The 17,459-nt window shown below is 39.3% G+C and overlaps 1 protein-coding gene across 2 annotated transcripts in view; it reads right to left on the reverse strand.

Moving 5' to 3' along the window:
- rabgap1 (RAB GTPase activating protein 1) overlaps positions 1-17,459 on the reverse strand; it is a 77,274-nt gene that overhangs the window by 9,071 nt on the left and 50,744 nt on the right. For both annotated transcript variants that reach the window (XM_030742170.1, XM_030742169.1), the window contains 9 exons: positions 16,729-16,803; positions 15,820-15,945; positions 15,372-15,515; positions 14,766-14,807; positions 13,321-13,449; positions 10,078-10,170; positions 7,721-7,831; positions 7,316-7,420; positions 3,154-3,237 (listed from right to left, as the gene is read on the reverse strand). In XM_030742170.1, coding sequence (XP_030598030.1) covers positions 3,154-3,237; positions 7,316-7,420; positions 7,721-7,831; positions 10,078-10,170; positions 13,321-13,449; positions 14,766-14,807; positions 15,372-15,515; positions 15,820-15,945; positions 16,729-16,803 — 909 coding nt within the window. The remainder of the gene's footprint in view (positions 1-3,153; positions 3,238-7,315; positions 7,421-7,720; positions 7,832-10,077; positions 10,171-13,320; positions 13,450-14,765; positions 14,808-15,371; positions 15,516-15,819; positions 15,946-16,728; positions 16,804-17,459) is intronic.

Here is a 17,459-nt window from a genome sequence, read left to right on the forward strand (position 1 = left end):
GAGGGGCAATTAGCACGCAATGCTTTTTTGACTATATTTACACACACACACACACACACACACACCCCTCGGCATCCACAGCCAGCGAAATAGCAAATTGCTACATGAAGAATAATTTGAGTTATCTAGCTTGTAAACAACGCAGGCTATTTTGGGGAATTCCTCAACATGTCAATCCCAGCGGATTGAATGGTGCCATCCTCCCTCTGCTCTCCCCTCCACAGACTTTATTCATTTTCTCCCTCTCTCCATCAATCACCCCATTCCTTCCTGTCACACTTCAGTCTGCTCAGCACAGCTCTCAGCCGCATGCCAGCACACAAATACACACAAAAACCATCAGGTCCTGTCTCCTCTCCTCTACGACACCTTCGGTAACCAGTTTTCACATCTGCCGTCAACGTCAGTCGGCTGTTAATATTTTTAGTCTCAGGTGAAGTTGAGGTCTGTTCCTAAATTAGTCTTCTTTCTATTTCTGTTTTCCTGCACAGAGAGGGATAGGAGTCGGTCTGTTGCATAATGTCCCTGCGCTGATGGTAATAGCACTTGATCTGGGTGAGTTTATATTTAAGCACGAAGTGACAGGATGAGATCCGAAGAGGAATTCAGACAGACGGAACTTAAAATATGCTTACAGACTAAGCCATCAAAGGCTCGGGGTTCAGTTAAGGAACATTTCTGCTTCAAAAACAAGATAAATTAAGGAAAACAGAGCGCTCTTAAAAAGTATATTATTTTTAAATATTTATGAGTGGTCCTGCCACAATAATGGCTCGATCAAAGCTTAGATATGAATAGACGGGCCAAATAAGGAAAGATAAGTGGTGAAAAGGGTCTCAAACGCTTACTTTCAAGGGATTCAGAACTCAGGATGAGGCACATGAAATGCACATCAATTCTCACAAAAAACAAAAAAAACAAACATAACTATAACCCAAATTTGATCAAATGTCCTGTAGTCTGTATGAGGCTGCTGATGCTACTTGAAAAGAGTAAAAAGCAGAATCCTATCAATAATGACAGCCAGGAATATGAAGAGTCAACAAGAAACCAGAGTGGCTTTAATTTGCATTGTGCTGCGAGGTATAAATTAACTAAAACGTGACAAACATTCAAGCACTGGCTCAAAGTTATGTGAAGACTGCCAACTGCTGGCAGCTTATGCTCTCTGAATTTTTATCCCATCCTTATGAATTATTCCTTTTTGGGTCACTCTGAGTCTTCACTGGATTTCAGCCCACAAACATTTAACCCTTAAATGCTTTCATCAGTTTTCTAACACTTTTCCATTCCTTGGAATTAGATAAGATTATACTATATTGTGTAATACCAGTGATCTTTCCAGATGATAGAAATATAGATAACAAGAAACATGTTTTGGACCTGATTAGCAGTTAGTGAGACCACCTCCGCTGTATTGTGTGTAAAGGGCCAACTTGCATTCTTAAGATCCAGCATATGTAAAACAGTGAAAAAATTCTGGATGCTGCAGTTTTGATTTGTAGACCATGTGTAAAGTCCATCCCTCCCAGAGTGGCAGTGTGTTACTGTGCCAACCCCAGATGTGCAATACAAAATTCTCCAACTATATGTGAAGTATGTGTGATTACAATGCTCCTGTCTGTATCTTATTCTAAAATTTCTCATTTATTTCTTTAATGGAATCTCCTATTAGTTCATACATTCCTTATTTTTGTATTTCCCAGCTGGTACACAATACACTCACTGGCCACATTATTAGGTACATCTGTGCAACTACTCATTAATACAAATTTCCTCATCAGCCAATCACGTGGCAGTAACTCAATGCATTTAGGCCCACAGACATGGTCAAGATGCCCTGCTGAAGTTCAAGCCAATTTAAGTGACTTTGAATGTGGTATGGTTGTTGATGTTAGGTTGGTCTGAGTATTTCAGAAACGGCTGATCTTCTGGGATTTTCCCCCACAACCATCTTTAGGGTTTACAGAGAATGGTCCGAAAAAAGAAAATATCCAGTGATCAGCAGTTCTCTGGACAAAAAAGCCTTGTTGATGTCAGAGGAGCTTGGAGCTCATAAGAAAGCAACTGTAACTCAAATAACCATTCGTACAGCCAAGATATACAGAAGAGCATCTCTGAGTGTCCAGCACACTGAACCATAAAGCATACGGGCTACAGCAGCAGAAGACCACACTGGATGCTTCTCCTGTCAGCTAAGAACGGGAAACTGAGACTACGTATAATATTCACAGGTTCCCCAAAATTGGACAACATGAAATCGGAAAAATGTTGCCTGGTCTGATGAGTCTTGATTTCTGCTGCAACATTTGAATGGTAGGATTAGAATCTGTAAACAACATGAAAGCATGGCTCCATCCTGCTTCTATCAACAGTTCAGCCTGGCAGTGGTGGAGTAATGGTGTGGAGGATATTTTCTTGGCACACTTTGGGCCTCTTAGTACCAACTGAGCATAATTTAAACACCACAGTCTATCTGAATATCGCTGCTGACCATGTACATCCTTTTATGACCACAGTGTGCTAATTTTTAATGGTTGCTTCCAGCAGAATAACACGCCATGCCACAAAATAGAAATCATTTCTAACTGGTTTCTTGAACATATCAATGGGTTCACTGCACTCAAATGGCCTCCAGAGCCGCCAGATCCCATTCACCTTTGGGATGTGGTGAAACAGGAGATTCAAATCATAGATGTGCAACTGATAAATCTGCAGCAGCTGTGTCAATATGGAGCAAAATCTCTGAGGAATGTTTCCAGAACCTTGATTACTCTATGCCCCCAAAATTTAAGGCAGGTCTGGGGGCAAAACGGGGTCCAACCCAGTACTAGCAACACAGACCTAATTAAGTGGCTGATGAGTGTATATACACACTTACCTAAATATATCAATAAAGTATACAAATAAAAATGATCTTTTTTGTATCCCTGTGCTGGATGGTGTGTTGAGCACACTTTTTATGCTCCTGTCTGTGATGGTGGGATGTCTCAGGGGTGTCTCGTTTCACAGTTTTTTGCTTCCCTAAAATAAACTTTCCTATGCATGAAAGTGGAAGTTATCAAGACTGTTGTTAGAAATGTTAATGTAAATATATGTGACTTTTGCACACAGCAAATTCAAAAGTAAAAGTTTCAGGTGTATAGTACATACCTGCTTATATTCTCCAATAATGGACCCATTCTTCTTAATTTCGGATTCAGACTTATCGAGCTCTCGCCTGCACATCTCCTTTAGCTGTAGGAAAAAACAAAACAAAAAAAAAAACCACACATACAGACACAGTTAGGCTGTTACATGGTACAGAAACCAAGGACAGAAGCAGGGCCCCAGAGACTCCGTGACTGCCATGAAACGTAAAGAAGACATGGAAAGGTACTGACAGACTTGAAGCTCATGGCCTCTATGCAACCTCTACTCAGGCACATGAAATCACTCAGCGTTCCACCTACAAACTCAACAACACAGCAGACATTTGGAGGACAACGCTAAACACACATGGGAACAGAGGACAGCAGATCTGTCCACTCCATCAAAGAGAATCTTCACTGAACCTGAGAAAATAAAAATCAAAGTCTGACTGACGACCTTTGACATCTGAGGTTTGACTATAGTGGAATGTGTGAAAAAGAGACAAAAGAAAAAAGTAGATTATATATTTTTCTTACTGAAACTGTTATTTAATTTTTGTAGTCATAGATACAGAAGATGACTTGGTCAGATTAACATTCAAACTGATTTTCTACTAACTATTATTAAATATGAACAGTGCTGAAAGTAAAGATTTATAGTACAAAACATTAATATTCCCAAAACATTAGTTTCTACTTCTATCCTACTCCTTGGTAGGCACATAATACTGTCAATCTGCATGTGTAACTCGGCTAGCAAGGTGTTTGACAGTTCAACAGGGAATTATTTGCATTATTTTGAATTTGTGTGGAAAAAGAAAAAAAGAACCACAAATGAAATGCAAATATTGTTCAAGTCACAATAAGGGTCTGTCAGCTGCAAAGAGCTCTATTTTAAATTTGATTAAGGGCAACTGCAAACCAACACTAGTGGCCTATTAAGGAGGAAAAGATACCAGTGCTAAAGCTTCAAAACAGCAATAGCTACCTGTTTGGTTTGGCTAATGCTAGAACTACAATATCAATGCTTTGTGAGGTAAAGAAGAGTCACGCCTTTTGGACAATCAAAGTAGTCAAAGAAATTGACTACTAGCAAGTGCTATAGCATAATGGATTACTTTTTATTAGCAGTAATTTTGTAATTCAAGAACTTACTTTTAAATGTAATGCCACCTAGCACTGTATAAGACTATTATACTGTCCTGTGAAAAAGAAAGTTTTCATAGGGCTCTATGCAGTCATGTGGAGAAACCAAGTACACCCCATGATTCAGTAGCTTGTAAAACCACCTGTAGCAGCAATAACTTGAAGTAATAATTTTCTATATGCCTTTATGAGTCTCATTGTTATGGAGGAGTTTTGGCCAACTCCACTTTAAAACATCACTTTAGTTCATTGAGATTTGCAGGCATTTGTTTACAGGCAGCTCTCTTAAAATCCTGCCACAACATTTCAGTCAGGCTGAGGTCTGGACTGGGCCATTGCAGCACCTTGATTCCTTTCTTTTTCAGCCATTCTGTTGCAGAGTTGATGCTGTGCTTGGCATCACTGTCCTGCCACATGACCTAGATTCAGCCAAGCTTTAGCTGTCAGACAGATGGTCTCACATTTGATTTTACAATACTTTGGTATACAGAGGAGTTCATGGCTGACTCGGTGACTACAAGGTACCCAGGTCCTGTGGCTGCAAAACAAACCCAAATCATCACCCCTCCACTGCCATGCTTCACAGTTGGTTTGAGGTGTTTGTGCTGATATGAATGTATAGAGTCCTGTGAAAACGTTTTTCACATAACTGTAAGCAAGATATGCTGCTACAGGTGCAGCTGGATAGTGTAATAGTACATTACTGTCTTTGGAACAATGGATCGGGGGGTTCCAGTAAGGGTCTCCAGGCTAGACCTCCCATGCTTCCCAAGCCTACCTTGGAATATGAATGAGAAAGATATAACCGAAGCCATACAGTACCAGCTTGGATGTGGCCTGGATTAACAAGGCCAAAGTCAGGTGTTAAGGAACCAGGGCATTCTGACAATAAGTGGTCTACTGGAACAAGGATACAGAGTAAGTGGCCACAAGATATGAATCAAGAACCATTGGATTGCTACTACACATCTAATCCCAGTGAAAAGGTTACATGAAGAGGATGTGGGACCTATGGACTCTTCAACACTCAACATCCAGAATGATATCGAAAAAACTCGTAGCTCAGTGTTCCAACATCCACAAAAGGAACTGCAATTGCAACTAGAGATTGAATGTAAAACATAAATGCAACAGCAAGGGGGAGCCAGGACATCAGGTCAGGAGGGAGATATCACCATCCCCACACTCCAAGATTGGGTACCAAGCCTCAGAACAAGGCAGCACGGAGGGAAGTTAGCCAGCTATCAGAGCTGCAGAAATGTGTGATGAAGAAACAGGTGCCTAAGAAAAACATCAAGCTGTCCATACTTGAAGCTTTAGAAACTGCCAAGCAAAGACTCAGAGCCTTGTCTAACCACTTGAAGAGATATACCAGAGAGACAGAAGCCAGGGAAACAATGTGAGAACAATACCCATCCCGAGGCTGAAGATAGAGCCATACTGGAAGAGCATATGGGAGAAGGATACAACACGCAACACCAATGCTCAGTGGCTAGTGGATCTAAGAGTACACCACAGTGACCTCCCTGAACAGGCTCCAGTAATCATCACAGTGGCAGATATCCAAGAGTCTCATATATGAAGGGTTGGACAGCACCAGGCCCTGACATGATACACACCTACTGGCTAAAGAAGTAGACTGCACTCCATGAGTGTCTGGCAGCCCAAATGAACCAGCTGCTAAAGGCTAAGGAACACACCGAATGGCTGACAGAAGTCTGGACAACGATGTGGAAGGTGAAGGTACCAGTGGTCCCCGTGGTAATCAGAACACTCGGGAGCAGTGACCCCCAAACTGGCAGAGTGGCTCCAGCAGGTTCCAGGAACAACGTCTGAGATCTCTGTCCAGAAGAGTGCAGTCCTAGGAACAGCTAAGATACTGCGCAGGACACTCAAGCTCCCAGGCCTCTGGTAGAGGAGGCATTGCTCTGATGTTCTGTGCACCAACTATTGTGCTGTGCCACAATAACAAGCACTGTTTTTTTTTTTTGTTTTGTTTTTTACAAAAAGTATATTTTTTAAGTCCAAGTATAATATTAATCACTTAAAGATATTTCTCTAACTGAAAATAGAGACAATTAAGTGCATTGTGTGGCTGTGGCTCAGGAGGCAGAGCAGGACATCTACTAATTGGAAGGTTGGTGGTTCAGTTCCTGGCTGCTCCAGTCTGCATGCCAAAGTATCCTTGGGCAAGATACTTAAGTGTGTGAATGTTAGACAGAAAGCACTTTGAAAGAGAAAACAGTGCTTGTATGAATGCGTGTGTGAATGGGTAAATGCAAACGTGTTGTATAAAGCGCTTTAAATGCTCAGCTAGAGTAGAAAAGTGCTATATAAGTACTAGTCCATTTAACATTTACCAGACAGACCAACTGCATGTAGAAAGGTCAGCCAGTTTTTCTGTATGAAGAGCAAATATACAGGCAGAAGGACATGTACAAACAGATGCCTGTGCTGAACATTTCCCATGAGTCTGACGGGGATGTAAAGGCATCAGGTATGTCAGGGCTTAATTCATCACATAATGGCTGTTTTGTAAAGATTTGAGGTGAGAAAAAAAAAACTGGCCTCATGCTCACTATAAGCTGTACTTCTAGCTCAGGAAAGTATAAATTGCAGTCTTGTTTTAAAGAACAACAACCCTACACAGGCTGTCACACTCTCCAAATGACAGAGACAGATAACTTCATTGATTGAGTGTAAATCAGCTGATGCAGCTTTTCATTTGAATTAAAACCAGCACAGTCCTGGGCCTGCCCATAATATAAACTGCTTGGTCATAACCTGTCACATTAATATTTTGACCTGGTCTCCCCCTTGGCCCCAGACCAGAAAGTTTAAGCAGCATCTTTAACCTGAGACTTTCTGTTTCAACAGTGATTTCCTGGTCATTTCAAGGAAAGACATACACCTTGGACTTCATGAACGGTTTTCCTTCTGACTTAGTTTCACTCTAGAAGAAAGTGCCTTACTATTATTATTATTATTATTATTATTATTATTATTATTATTATTATTATTATACTGTATGCTCTAACCTGTGCAGACTCTTCCTCCAGTCGTCTCTTCTCGTCCTCTGACTCAATCAGTTTCTGTTTCGTCAGCAGCAACTCTTTATTTAGGGCATCTGCTTTCTCCTCGGCCTGATACAGACATACACAGACACACAAAAAACACCATAACCCAGTGCTGAATAGGTCAATGACAGTCAGACTTGGCCTACTTTCTTCTTAGTTTTCTCTCTGGCAACTCTCTTTTTTAAAGAAACTTTTAAAAAAATTATTAGTTTCTGTTAAAAAAAAAAATGCTATCACTGTGCTTCTTTTGATTTCAGCTCTTGCAAAATTGCCTTCACGTATTGCTTTTTGTTACATGTGACCACTGACAGTTTAACAACCACCCCACCCATTCTCACACACAAATATAGTTTTTCTTTGACTTACATTGTCAAGGTCTTTGCGCAGGGCTATCTTGCTGCTAACTAGTTCATGTGCCAAGTCGTCGTTCTCCTGCTCCAGACGCATGTTGGCCTCTTGCAAACGCCGATTCTCCCGCTAGATGAACAAAAGAGAAAAAGAGGGAGAGAGGAGAAGAAAAAAAAAAGAACAGGCTTTAGTGGGGGAAAAAAAAAAAAAAATCACAAAGCAAGACAGAAATTTTAAGTTCGAAACGAGAAAGAATGTAACAGCAAAACAGACGAGATTCTGAACACGGAGAAGTGAAGATCCATGAAACAGGAAGGAAAGCGAAAAGATAGCTGAGCAAGGAAATCGAGTCAAGTATGATTGTGCAAACATCTCTTACGGTTCAGTAGTTTCCAGAGCAATGCAACAACACACATATGCAACTGAGAGTATAAAGGTTCACTGCGATCAGGTGAGAATGTAACTGCAAAGTAATGTTTAATGTAATGTTTAACGAGACATAACCTGTTTGTACATCATTAACAGCAATCTACAGCTGTACTGGGAAAAAAAGTAGGAACACTCAGGATTCAGCACAATTTATTCCCTTTTCATCCGTTAGTCTCTTAGTCACCTGTTTTTTCACCTTTATTAAAATATTTGATGTCTATATATAAATCCTGCCCTATTTGGACATGGAATTACATATGCTTGCATATAAAATGTGGAATACATGAATAAATCAATAATTCCAGCTCACCTTTTATTGACACTACTATGCCGATTTTAATAAATAGACTCAAACTGATGTAAACTTCCGATGTTACGTTGAGTGTATAAAATCCTCTTATACTGCAAAAACAGAAACACCCCAAGGTCAAGACGTGTCTTTTGACGGACACACAAAAAAATAGGGGATGGATGATCTTGTGGTGTACAAAACTGACTTGTTACCCTTGAAATGATGCCATGTACAGGTTTATGGCTTTCGGGGGAATTTGTAGTTTTTGTTTTCTGAAGGACTGCCAAGGTCTGCATCAAATATAGATTTACTTTGTCACGGAATATGGTGTCTAATTTACAACTGTGGTAATCATGGAGACAAAACATAATCCATAATTTACATACTGTGAATACTGAAATAGTTAAAACCAGCCAATCAAATCATATTACCATATAAAAATACAGACAACAATACAAAAATAAGTTAAGAAAGATCTGCATCAACCTAAGTCATGCTTTGTAGTATGAAAAACTTTTTTTTAATAATTATTATTTATACAACTGAAAGGTTTTGTAAAAAACACAACAAAATTCATTTAGTAGACCACCACAAACACATTTAAATACTAATGACAACAGCTAAATGATAAAAGCATGGAACAATGATTCAAAAGAGGAAATTTTGCTGAGTTGGAGCTCATACTCAGACACTGAATAGATGCCTCAGATTAATATATTACAATGATCAATGTGAACAAATGTAAACCTGCCAAGTCATTTAAAAAAAAAAAAACTATCCCAGACTCATTCTTTCCTTCTGATTTTACTATACACAACCTCTGTCTATGTGCGTGTGTGTGTGTGTGTGTGTGTGTGTGTGTGTGTGTGTGTGTGTGTGTGTGTTTGCTTGGCCACTCATTTCTCCTACACAAATCAGGATACACAGGTACCTTACAGGTATCTTAGGCCCCTGAAGGTTCTTATCTATATCAACTATTATCAATGTGATTAAGCATATCAGTTTGCCAACAAGAGAAACAGGCCAAACAACACTGCAGCATGGGCATGTATAGATACTTTCAGTTGCTCCCTTATTTCCCATGGGGTTGCCACAGCAGATGGATAATCATAATCCTATTTGATTTGGCACAGAGTTCACTCCAGATGCCCCACCTGACGTAACCCTCCAAGGCAAATATGTTAACCACTACACCACAGAGCCAAAGCATGGGTGACGTACTGGTGCAATAAATACACAGAGCCAAAAGAAAATTAATGGTTCTCTGTATTTGGCAGTGCAGAAAGATCAAAACATTTTGGGGAAAGATGAGAGTGACACGTGACACAAAGCTAATACCTTTTGTTTTTGGAACAGGTTTTTGGGCCCCTTTTTTAAATAAAGATTTGGCCCTAAGAGGAAGTCCATGAGAACAATAGTTAATTGTGAACCATGCAGGTTTTTTGTTTGTTTTTTTTTTTTTAATTAATGCACTGTGCTGGCCCTTTTTATCTAGAGAAGGGAGAATGTGAAAGAAAAATATAGTTCTTCTTTTTTTTTTTTTAAATGGGCTGTGTGGGCGACTAAATTGGTCCAACCTTTAGAAGATGTAGTGCTTCAACAAGAAAAGAATTTAAAATGTTCCAGATCTTGGTTTTTTTGAAAACCCAAGTACCTCATATCTCTCGATGGGGGCCTCCTGTTGCTCCTGCTGCTCCCGTATGGTGTGGTACTCTTTTTCATATTTCTTCAGTTTCTTCTGGCTGATCTGTTGAGCAGCAAGATCAGAAAAACAAATGAAGAAAGGAAATATATCTAGCTCACTAAGCTTTGGCTGATGCATTTAATATGACCGCCAGTGGAGAGTTTTTCTAGTCTTTTGCAAACAAAGACAAGATTTTTCATCCTTACTCTTAACACAGCATACGATTGAGAAGCTGTATGATTAAAACGTATGATGTAAGCATGATTAAAAATTGATGTCAGCACAGTTTAAAGTAACTCACCACCATTATTTAAAAAATATATAGCAAAAAGAAAGTGACTTTGAATGTGCACGGTTGTTGGTGCCAGACGGGCTGGCTGAGTATTTCAGACACTGTTGAGCTACTGGGATTTACTGGATTGTGTTATTCAAGTGGAATTTAGGGCATTCATACTACTGATCAGTCTTACTGTGAATTCTGTGTGGCTGACACCGAGCATGACAGAGAGAACTGCACCTACATCTACAATCTAAGATGGACCTGGGCATTGTATGGTCCTCGGGCCACATATTGGATAAATTAGACAAACTGGAAGGCATTACAACCGACAAATGTCAGACTTTTGAAGTGGATGCAATCACAGACAGTTTATTGCTCTTTTGAAAGAGCGTGAAACTGAACATGGTGACATAGGCTACCACGAAGCTAATCAAGTTTCTTAGCGTGGGAAAGTGCTAAGAAGAGTATAAGACCTGAGAGCACACATTCAAGACTTCTGTGAGGAGAAAGGAAAGGTCATTCCAGAGCTCTCAGATACACATGGAAGGCAGATTTTGCATTTGCTGTTGAAGTGACTGTCCATCCAGAGACTCCAGATGAAGTAATTAAACTATTAGCTAAATAACAATAGCACTCTGTTAAAAGTCTTGGAAATTTTGCAAAAACACACAAATTTTGTTCACAATTGTTTTGGGAATGTGAATTAAATAGTGATAAATTGGTGGTATTTTTTTTTACTATGCCTATTACATATTTTCATTGCCTAACTGTAACATCGACTCTTACCAATAACAATTTATAAACAGATAAAATTAACATTGAACAGAACTGCGTTCAGCTCATTGATCCAGCCCTCCACAACAGTTCCAGTTTCTCAGGCGTGGGCAATTAATTGGGAAAAGTAATTGCCCACCCCTGATCTAAGACATCCAGTCTGTGGATTTTCAGTGCACCTCATTAAGATTTCACAACCAATGCACTGCAGTGTGCACGTCTTCTATGCATTTCCATGTTGTAATCTCAACATTCATCACCTAATGATGTTGGAAGAACTGGGGTTGCATGACCTTCATGCTGTTTATTTAAGCATTCAGTATGTGTCTTTCTGCAGTTCCCTTAGTATGTTTGGTTGCACACTGTGGACCACAAATGGAAAACAGGAAAAAAGGAAGAAAAGTACAGGAGGTCATTCAGGGCAGCAGTTCTCTAATGCATCTCATCTTTTATTGCTTTTTTAAAAAAAATCTTTTCTCTCACAGCTTTGACAGACAGTTGGTTCTCCAGAAGCTCCTAATTAGAATGCCAATTAGGAATGTGGAGCATCCACGAAACTCCCAAGTTCAAAGTATTTTATGAGCATAAAATATTTCTTGCTTTAAAAGACTTGGATCAACTACAAATTACAGCACAGCAGTATGAAAGCTAATATTACATGTAGCTGCAAAAAAGATACCTATGCATACATGCTCATCTGTGCTAGGTCAAAAGCAGAGAGCAAAAAAGTAGGCATCAGAAATTTTAAAAAGTGCTCACAGGAAAAAATTCACACTTTTATGGTTTTCATTTAAATTCCTGGGGTAATTTGCATATACCAGCTTTCGAAGTCAAAAGGTTGGCAGACAAGAAGGTGAAGTAGGTATAACAACTGCACACTGAGACAACATGAATGACCTGGTTTGACCCTGAGATTATCTCCTGAATACATTTTAGGAACTGGCTGTAGATTATAAGTGTTTGTCTCTTATTGACTTTAAAAATCTAAAAACGATAATGACCTTTGACTGCAGTTAAGAAATAAATGGTTTAAAGCCTCCCAACTACTAAAACTCACAAAGATACTTAGCACTGCCGTAACTAGAATGTAAGTTATGTAGATAAGATAAATATTACTATTAAAATTTTATATTATAAATATTTTTTACACCTACTTTACCCTCCAAATAAAACAAAAAAGAATGAATATGTGACATGGATACCACAGTGCTGTTGCTGCACTTGGAAAAAGATCAAATCTGGGGTAAAATTGCTAATATAATTTAAACCCATAACAATTTGTAGTCCAATCAGAAGCCAGTATCAGTCATTTCAGGTTAGTTAGTGATACAGTGAGTTATTCCCCCACAGTGCTATCCAAGCTACAGACTGTGACTCAGATTTAATTTCCAGTAAAATCATTACAGTAATCAGTGACATCAATTTGCAAAATGATTCCTCTGAATTATTTTCTCTTGCCAAATAACACGCTTGGTACAGAGAATCCCTAAAGAAAAAAAAAAAAGAAGTACAGATGAGCATAATAATCAAAGAAAGCATAGAAGTCAAATTAGCCAAAAGTAGCATAAACTAGTGGTTATGATTTAAATTCAGAAGCCATGCCTCTGAATTATTACCAATGGATTTTTCTTTGCTGAAGATCACTGCGTGATCTCTCTGCTGCCCAGCTGTCTGACAACCAAAAACCTCAAATCCCGTGGCCTGCTGGCTCCTTTACAGCAGCTGGCTCCTTTACAGCAGCTGGCTCCTTTACAGAGTCTGTATTAATAAATATCTCTGTCCAAAGTTACCTTGAAAGTCAGGTCCTTTAAACTAGGCCAGACTGTTCAAAACAGGTCAGCACACAGGTGTGAGTGTGTCTGAGATATTGAAGGAGATACATGTGTGTTCGTTTTATCTGTTAGGTTTGGGGTAAAGTTCAACAGTGACACCTACTGGTATTTGAGCAGCACTGCTTGAAAAAGTCCTTCACATTTTTGCCTAATGATCAAGTATCATCACTCCTTTGCTATATATTGTTTAGCATTTCACAGCTCAACTGAGTTTGAAGTTTTCTTTGTACTTTTAAGGAAATTAACTTCAGTATATTCATTGTTTATACAAAATATGACAACAATGCTGTGCAGGTATAAGTACTGCACGCTCTGCTTTAAACTAACCTTCATGCTACAGGCCAGCTCCATCAGTTTCTTTGCGTTTTCCTCAGAGCGGTACCTCTTCGGAACTGGGACACGAAAGAATTTGAGAGCACCCTCGAAGTCTGTTTGGATCAGATCATCTTTTGATGTCTGGGGGGGGGGGAAGCAGAGAAAGGTAAATTAGACATAACTTTACAGTACCAAAGCCAAGACAGCCTGTCAAGAAAAGATTCATTTCCTTTTTTGTTAAATGAAGAAATATAAATCTTAAGACAATGTTCTGGGTTTGGTTAGGAACATATGAACGATAAGATAAAGACCAGATCTGTGACAAAGACTATAAATCTATACCAAAATAAAAGTTGCTCCAAATATTTCTTTTTTTATGGATGGAACTGTGCTTCTCCAGCAAAACGTGCCCTTAACAAAAAGCATGTGCACTGCTTTTGGCACAGAACAGTGGGGTAAGACTGCATATGTCTCACATGTGCAAACTTTTTCCAAAGTCTGAGCTTCCGTTGGCACAACCTCTCCATTTCTGTTTCCACTCAAGCGGTCTGTGTGTGTTTGTGTGTGTGTAATGCTACAGTCACACTAGGAAATACAGTGATTGGAGACTACGGCGCGACCAAATTTCCTGCAACCGTGTGCAATGAACTTGTGATCTTCTTACTTTTGAAAAACAGCTGCAGACACAGGGACCGGGTCTGCAACCACTCGCAGTCAGCTGCCATCTTCAGTGCAACTTTGGTGCATGTAGATGGCAATAAAGCAGCAATACGACAGAGTCAACCTGCTACTGGTTTGCAACTGAATGGGGTCAATTCTATGCAATCTGTATTTGTCATAATACAGCAAAATTGCAAATTTGTTGCCATCTGTTGCTGTCTACATACACAGAAATTCACATTGACTACTTAAATATAGAGTCCAGCCAGAACCTCGTCAATTTGAAATTAAAATTTTTAAACAGAAGCAGTGTAGTTGCTGCAGAACAGTGATTTAACAGCAAAATGACAAAGGTGCTTGGCAACTTTTCTTTTTTATAGGAATATAACCAAAATCTAACCAGCTGGCAACCAGCTGAGTCAAGTCTCACGTTGCAAAGCGACACGTAACAGACAACTTGCGCTCACTGGTGCAGACTGACTCAGACTGATTGTAATGTGTTGGCAATCTGTGTTTATAAATTGGACAAAACTTATTTTCAAACCTTCGCCAATCTGCCTGAGAGTGACTGCGTCAGACTGAGTAGGACTGCAACTGTTTAAAGACAGGTTGGCCAGACGTTGCGGGTGCTGCACGCTCAGCCTCTGAACAGTTAGTACTGCTTGCAATCAGTCGCCAAAGGCACAAAAGCAATCAACAGGCAACCACAGAATTTTCCTTGTCACGAGGATGTTGCCGTCCTATTTTTACTCTAGTGTGACTGAGCCATAAAATCATTTTTGTTGAAGCTTTCTTACCTTTAGAAGTGCCAAGGCTACATTGAAGATTACACTAATGCCCTGAAAAAAAGGTCAGTGTATTAATTAGTTACTGTTGCTCGATATATTGATCTTGAACTGACTGACAAAAATCAAGACACAGAAGCTTTTTTAGATTCTTAAAAATATAAAATAGCCAAAATGAATTTATAATAAAACCCCATATTTTACTTTTACCACATTTAATCATGTGGATAAGCACACTTTCTGCTACTCTTCTTCACAGATGATCTGTTAAAGCTGTCTTTATATCACTCCACAGGATCTGAAGACAGATGCTCAGTTTGGACCACTAAGCTGGAAGGTCAAACTTTACCATGTGTGTGTGATCTGAAGCAGGGCTCCCTGGGTCTGTTCAAAAAATTCCTAAATCTTGAACCATGTCCCAGATCCTGCTGCTTCATTGCAGCATCACAGGAATGACATAATTCAGCTGATTAATGAAACAAGGGTAGTCCTATATTTAGAGTTTCATTCCCAGGCCAAAAAAAAAACAAACAAAAAAAAAACATCTTGGTGTGATGAGTTAATAAGTCATTACCTCTGTGAATTGCAGCCACTAAAGTTTGTGTTTTTATTACGAACCTCACACAGCAGCAGGTCAATTATATGGAAGACCATGTAGAGAGGGAACTTGGCCGTGAAGAGAGTGAGGAACCACTGGGAGGCGTACATGTGAGCCTCCAGGCCCACATTCAGGAAATGGTTGTACAGGTCTGGTATATATTCCTGGAAAAGACGGGTTGAAAGCAAGAAAACCAATAAAGGAACGAGAGGAGATGGGGTTAGGTACGCAGATTGAAGAATGTGGAGGAGAAAAAAAAGATGTAATAAAGAAAAAAGTATATGGGGAAAGAAGAAGAGGAGCAAGTGGGGATTTCAATGCACATCAGGCTTAATAAGGTCACTGAGCGAAGACAGAGCTGCTGATTAGACGCCAAGTAACAAATGTTGGTCTTTTTATATTACATATAATAGTGTATATAATAGTATAAATAAAAAAAGTTTAGATCTGCAAATGCAATACACAAACCTGCATAAGTCTCTCAAGCTGAAAGAACTTGCAATGAAGATCTTCAAAGTTCTGCTTGAAAAGATCCCTGAGCCCATAATCAAACATTATCTTCACCAAGACACTGAATGCTTGCTCCTCGGGCATCTAAAGAAAACCAAGAGATTTATTAACCAGAGCCTTATGCCAGTTCATACCCCCATAACAAGTGTTTCATATGAAGCTAACTGCTAAGCTAAGTTAATTTTACACCTCTTTAAAAAAAATGGGCAATGTTTCTACACTAGGTGGCACTGTAGGCATTTCTCTGGACCATAGGGGAGCTTTAAAACGAGCTCCATTAAGGTTTCAGATGATCAATGTGATGATATTGCACAACATTAAAGCCACTGACAGATTAAGTAAACAACACCATCACAGGACTGTGCCGAGTTCTGCCATTAAAACTTTCCCCAGAGACATCCACGTGTAGGTTACTGTGACATATACTCCCAAACACAAGATGTTGACCTGGAATCCAAACATCTTAGAGCCCAATGAGCATATCCCAGTGTAGGATATGCTTGATGCCAGACAGCACAGCCCATCCCCAGAGGAGACCTATTTATTCCCCAAAGGGTCAGAGCTGTTTTGGCAGTACAAAGGGGGATCTACTCAATATCAGGCAGGTGGTTTAATGTTGTGGTGTACATGCCACAAACTAATAAAATCTCTCAGATTTCCTTTTATAAGTACTTACTGGCCGAGTTCTGAGAGGCATTAAACATTAGATTAAAGATGATAAATTAAGCCAATTAAGCCAATCCTCTTAATTTATCTGAAGGCTGAAGGATATCTATGCCAAAGGATTTAAAACAGTTCTGCTCAGCTCTTGACACTTTTGGAAATGCTTGGATTTTCTTTCTGGACATTGCTGATATGTAAACTCACGTGTAGCAGCAGCACAGCGGCCAAGAAGGACTGTCCCTGGCAGTACCCAATCTCCTCATCGTAAACAGAATAAGCCTGACGTGGGGACAAAAAAACAAAACAAAAAAAGATTAAGCTATATATTGAGTTATTTGAATACAAATGCATGCACATTTTTCCTAAAGACCAACACTGAAAAAAAAATTGTAAAAGTTGATATTATACTGCATTTAACAGATAGGAAGAACATTTTCTGTATATTTATATGTTTACAATAAACAGAAAAACATATACAACACATAACAGAGGAGAAAATGAATTAAACATTTGTTTGGGGGGTTTTAAATCACGCTCGACAGGCTTGTTTGGTTACAAAGAGCTTAAACTACAGTATGCAGCACAAGCAGAAAGTCACTGCTGGTCATTTATTTAGAAATCCTGAGCAGTAATGCATATGGTTAGGCATCATGTGTATGAATAACAATGAACAGGACCTAAAGAAATGGAGTCTAACTGGACAAATTCAGAACAGAACAGAAAAGCAAGAAAAAAAAAAAAGGTTTGAGAGAAACACTGGTATAAATGTAATGGATTAGATCGCTGAGGGAGCTGGGGAGAAAAATCAAGTGAAAGGGCTGTAGTGGCCTACTGAGCTACAAACACAAATTATGAGCATGAATCAAACGGACAAACTGTGGACCAATCCATACACACAGGAGAGGGAGGGCCCACTGAATTATTTAAACACACCT

Source organism: Archocentrus centrarchus, chromosome 12, assembly GCF_007364275.1.
Source record: "Archocentrus centrarchus isolate MPI-CPG fArcCen1 chromosome 12, fArcCen1, whole genome shotgun sequence".
In the NCBI taxonomy this organism is placed as follows: domain Eukaryota; kingdom Metazoa; phylum Chordata; class Actinopteri; order Cichliformes; family Cichlidae; genus Archocentrus; species Archocentrus centrarchus.